The sequence below is a fragment of the Cupressus sempervirens genome, chromosome 4 (assembly GCF_028749045.1).
Source record: "Cupressus sempervirens isolate cs-2001-9-10 chromosome 4, ASM2874904v1, whole genome shotgun sequence".
Classification (NCBI taxonomy): domain Eukaryota; kingdom Viridiplantae; phylum Streptophyta; class Pinopsida; order Cupressales; family Cupressaceae; genus Cupressus; species Cupressus sempervirens.
In genome coordinates this window covers 917429240-917434605 of record NC_143121.1, presented here as the reverse complement: position 1 = coordinate 917434605, position 5366 = coordinate 917429240, and the positions used below count along the sequence as shown (strand labels likewise).

General features: G+C 39.1%; 1 protein-coding gene across 3 annotated transcripts; it reads right to left on the bottom strand.

Moving 5' to 3' along the window:
* Nucleotides 1-251: 251 nt before the first annotated feature.
* LOC149564392 (putative polyol transporter 2) lies at nt 252-5036 on the bottom strand. 3 transcript variants are annotated; one of them, XM_089827442.1, is made up of 2 exons: nt 4879-5036; nt 252-1866 (listed from the first exon to the last, which is right to left on the bottom strand). In XM_089827442.1, exons 1-2 carry the CDS (start codon nt 5003-5005, stop codon nt 383-385), a joined length of 1611 nt encoding a protein of 536 aa, XP_089683568.1. In that variant the 5' UTR covers nt 5006-5036; the 3' UTR covers nt 252-382. The 3 variants fall into 3 exon arrangements, with proteins under 3 accessions (XP_089683568.1, XP_089683567.1, XP_089683569.1); XM_089827441.1 differs by lacking the exon at nt 4879-5036 and adding an exon at nt 3258-3415; XM_089827443.1 differs by lacking the exon at nt 4879-5036 and adding an exon at nt 2418-2549.
* Between the last annotated feature and the right edge of the window lie 330 nt (nt 5037-5366).

The following is a 5366-nucleotide window of genomic DNA, read 5'->3' as shown; positions in this document are numbered from 1 at the left end:
CTTACCTTTCCACTGTGGACGAAACTCTCGAGGATTATATAATTGTTTTCCTCCACTTTTTAAGCCCAGCGAGTTTTTTTTAATGACTGCCACCGTTGTGAATTGAATCCTTTCGACTTTGTTTGAACGGCAATCTCGAGGATAACATAATTTGGTTTCTCCTAATCTCTGATCTCGACATATTATTTATTTATTTATAACTAGTTGGAGTGCCTTTTAAAGCAATCACACATCGATAGTCAAATCAATCATGAGAGTAAAATGCGAAGGTTTCATTACAGCATCTCACGTTCTTTTACATTTTTTTTTAAGTGGTAGAAGAGAGAAGTTTCTTTCTACCAATCAATTTCTTTCCAATTAATGACACACCTTACCACTTCTACTACGCCTTTGATATGGTACCTTCTCCACTCTCTGTTGTTCCCGCTGTGCTGATTTTACCATTCCCAAGCTCCAACTGGCTTGGAGTAGCGCCCTTTCCCTTATTAGATCTGTTGTTGAAGTACTCCACAATCTCCTCCAACGTTTTGCCCTTCGTCTCCGGCACAAACAAATACACAAACACAACCGACAGAAAAGCAAACCCGGCGTAGAAGAAGAAGACGCCGGGAACACTGATGGCATTGGCAAAGCTCAGAAACGTGACGGAAACCACACCGCTGACAAGCCTGTTAACTCCCACGCCAATTCCAGCCGCCTTCGCCCGCAGCCGAAGAGGATAAATCTCGGCCCCCATCACCCAATTAACCGGGCCCAGTCCGATGGAGAAAAAAGCAACGTTAGCACACGCAGCAAACACGGCTAAAAACGCAAATGCCTCGTGCGTCGACCCCGATGTCTTTCCCACGGCGATCAGACAGAGGGCCAAACTCGCCAGGGCCAAACTCGTCCCGGCGGTGCTCGTCAGCAACAGTGGCCTCCGCCCGACTTTGTCGATAAAAGAAGCGGCGACCACAATAAATCCAGTCTTGACAAATCCCATGGCCATAGTCGCCCCCAAAATGGCGTTTTGGGACTTTATCCCCGCCTTCTTGAACGTTACCGGGCTGTAATACACCGTTGCATCGATCCCGGACGCCTGCTGGAAAAACTGGATGCCTAATCCCACGACCAACATGCGTCTAATGGTGGGCGTGTTCCTGAACAACAACTCTCCCCACGTTCCCTCCCCTTCGCTTTTCAACGAATCCCCATTATCTACTGCTTGTGTGCTGATCTGACCGCCGCCTTTTCTGAGATTCTTCTGCGCGTACTGAATTCCTTCCATGATCTGCGCGAGTCTCTCCTCCGCCTCGGCCACGCTGTCGGAGGTCCTCAGCAGCACTTTCATGGCGTCCTCGTTGCGGTTCTTCATAATCAGCCACCGCGGGGACTCGGGCATGAAGAGAACAAAGACGCCGATGAAGAAGGGCGGAATGACGCCCATTCCGAGCATGACACGCCAGCTGTAGTGCGCCGGCAAGTTCTGGAATGCGTAGTTGGCGACGTAGCCCAGGAGAATTCCCAAGTTGATGAAGATCTCGGGGAAGCAGGTGAGCGTTCCTCGGGTTGAGGCGGGGGCGACTTCGGCCGTGTAGACGGGAGCGATGACGAGGGCGTAGCCGACTCCCATGCCGGCCACCAGTCTCCCCACCATCAGCCACGCAAACGATGGGGCTAACGACATTACTACTGCTCCCACAAAGAATATGGCTGCTGCCAGAGCCATTGTCCATCTTCGTCCCACTGCGTCTGAGGTTTTTCCTGCCAGAGCAGCCCCCAGCAGGCATATAATGTTCAGCGAGCCTATCAGGATTTCTACTTGCAGGTCGTTTATGTGGAGATCTTTGCGAATGAACAGAACGGCCCCGCTCATCACTCCAATATCTGCACAACACCCAACATGCCTCAGACCTCTTACATCTCATTGCAAATGATATTCCTACCAAGAGAGCTGAAGTACAGTTATAACAGAAAACTATAAATGATATCCAAGTTTTATTCTGAATTAGATTGTGTATGCTTTTAGTAACAATTTTTCAGATTACACTCTATTATCTATCATCTGGAGAGAAGAAGTGTGATCCAGAACACTGATACTAACATATATACAAATAAATTAGAAATAAAATTTCATACATTTCAAATATATTGGAAAAACCTAATAAAATTAAACTTCAATGATTTTAAAAGCTTCTTTTTTAATAAATCGGAACATTTCTGAACTGAAATAGTCATTGAGCTCAGCCAAACTCTTTAAATTTTATCTATCTTGATGATAGATGTGATTAATACAAAAAATTATACTATTACAGAAACAATAACCTACCCAACACTGACATACATACTCCTGTTGGATAATTTCTACAGAGAAACAAAGAGGAAACAAAACTGACAAACTTGATACAGATAGAGAAAATCATATCATATAATTTCACCTCTGGCGAGCCCTGTTTAGCCTACAGCTGCCCTCTCAACTAGTTCTGTTATAACTATTAGTATTGACTGTCATGTTTTTATCATTTTTAAGACTGACAGTCGTAAAGTGTTTAATAGTACAGTGTCATATCTCATCTATACTAATTCGATTTTAGTTCTCTTCTAACGTAGAACAAATGAATGTTAATTGAAATATTGATGGAAATAAATTATATTGTTCTAGAAACTGACATACTATTGCTTTTTATAGAGAAATAGGAAGAGGAAGGGATACTAAACGAAATCAACAAGCTTGATACAAGTAGCAAAATTCCAACCTTACTCCCCTGATAAGCACTATGTCACTTAAAAGTACCCTCTCCACTAGTTCCAATCTTAGCTTTGAAGCTAACTTCAGTCCTAATCTCAAAAGATCTTATACTGAATAGTTTCAAGATTTTTTTGAAGTTTTCAATCAAGTATTTATCAAACTAGGAGCTATTCTTCCTCCTATGAAGATTTTGCTTAAGATTAGATTCCTGGGTCTTTCTCACCAAAAACAAACACCTAAATTTGTTCTACCCAATTACTTGAAACAGAAATAAATTGTGGGGGAGTCTCAAAACCTGAAATTTCTAAAGCCAGGCTCCTGAACCCAATCTATACTGATTTCTACACACTATTAGGCAGGAAATCCACAAAAAAATCTCTTTCTTTACCAGTACCACCCCCCTGACTACTGCCAGCATGGAAACGGACAACATTCAGATAGGCAGAAGTTAAAAACTCAAATCATTTATGAGAGTGCCCACTTCAAATGAAAGGTTAGAATGGTTAATTTAAATAGAAAAAGGACTCACCATAGCCCAACAAAACAGAGTTAGTGGAAGCGAGCACTGCACAAGCAATGACAAACTTGTTCCTCTTGGGCTTCGAAATCCCCATGGCCACGAGATTTCCTTTGGCTAAGCTCTTGTCTTCTTCCATTTGCTTAGCTTCTTACAACTTCAGTGCCAGTCGATTAACCGAGCTATTTAATTCAAACTACATCAATGTCACCATCAAATACACAGGGAATGGGCCTGGCAGAGTCCCATCTTTTGCGTGTGATTCCTATTTTATCAATGCTGGCATAAAACCAATCAACGGTCAATCTTATCTCCACCAAACAAGCTGACACCGTCGATTCAGCTGACGCTAATAATTTAAGAGTTAACATAGGGCGGGTGGAAAAATCAGAGGAATTCATGGACCTGGACGTTTAATTTCTCCGTCAGAGCATTACTGATATTCAGCACGTCGTTGAGACCTTCGCTGTCAAGCTTGTGACTTCAACGGTAAGCAAATTGGTATTTTATTTTTATGATTACCCAAGAAAGATTTTGTATTCCATCGATTTTCAACGATACAGAGAGAATAATTAAAATACTGGTCATACTAATATGATTCTCCTGACCTGGGGATTGAGCTGGATTTGACATCTTTCTCTTGCCCTCAGGTTTAATATGATTACATAAAAAGTACTTGGGTGTCATGTTTCCTTAACATTAGAAAAATAATAAAAATTTATTAGATTCTTGTATGCCAGCTTGCATCTTTGATTCAGGCTACTTTGGAATCTCTTTACAGTTTAATGAAAGGAAAAAAAGTGGCTTATATTTTTGAGATGGTAAGTCATGAAAGTAAATGAAACTCAATAAATAATAATATTGAAAAATGTACTTAATCAATTATCTTTGATATTTGTTTGAAAAGAATCAAAACAAAATAGACCAAGAGAAGAGCCGGTTGTTGGATAGTTGTTGGGAGAATTTAGTAGTTGAGGGACTGATTGAAGAGTAATTTGGTTCTACTTGTTATTATAATTATAATTATATTATCTTATTAATGACTTAAATTATATTTACTTTTAAAGATAGTAAGTACATTAAATCATATGAGTTTTAATTTTATATATATATATATGTGTATAGTCATGTACAAATAAGATAAAACAATACACATGTAATATTCTTACAAATAAAACATGATAATATTATAAGAAAGAATTGTAGTAATAATAAAGTTTATATCACTTTAAAATAAAAAATTATATAAATAAATATTAATAATTCATTACATAAAATCAATCATTCTACAAATATTTCTTCTTTATGAATCAAATAAACAGAAAACAATCTTGATAACTCTGAAATTTCTAAAGCCAGGCTGAAAAACCCAACCTATACTTATTCCTACACACTATTAGACCCCAAAAAAAAAAACAAAAAACTCAAACATCATATTTATTTTTCTTATTCCTTACCTTTACCACTGTGTCAGAAAAAAGATTGAACTTAATGGACCCAACTGAGTTTGTACCAGTATAGAAACGAACAACATTCGACATCAGTTAAAAACTCAAATCCTTTCTAGGACTCCCCACTTCAAAGGAAAGGTTAGATTTTTAAAACTCAAAAAAGCTTTAAAAAAAAGACTCACCATAGCCCAACAAAATTGAATTGGTGGAGGCAAGTATTGCACAAGCTATGACAAACTTGTTCCTCTTGGGCTTCGTAACCGCCATGGCCATGATATCTCCTTCAGCTAAGCTCTTGTCTCCTTCCATTTGCTTAGCTTCTCACTTCTTCAATGCCGCTTGATCCACCTCTATTTAATCGAAACTACAGGGAATGGAGCCCATCTGCTGCGTGTGAATCCAGTTGTATCATGTATCAAGACTGGAAGAAATCCAATCAAGACCAGTTAATCTAATCTCTTCAAATCCGATTATCCTCCATACAAAATATATCATTGACCAAGGAAAATACAATGGATTTTCATATAATTGTCAACATCTGTATTTTTCATAATTTTTCAACACTTGTCCAATATGATTTATATTGTCTTTAGTTACGACACTATATAGCACCAGCAACTTGACCAGTACGTAAAAGGTTACGTAGGGCGGGCGGAAAAATCAGATAAAT

Bases quoted from the DNA above. Each gene is read 5' to 3' on its own strand.
- LOC149564392 (XM_089827442.1), bottom strand. From the start codon at position 5,005: ATGGAAGGAGACAAGAGCTTAGCTGAAGGAGATATCATGGCCATGGCG. The intron at 1,867-4,878 runs GTGAGTCTTTTT...GGTGTTGTGCAG, and splicing joins TTCAATTTTGTTGGGCTATG to ATATTGGAGTGATGAGCGGG.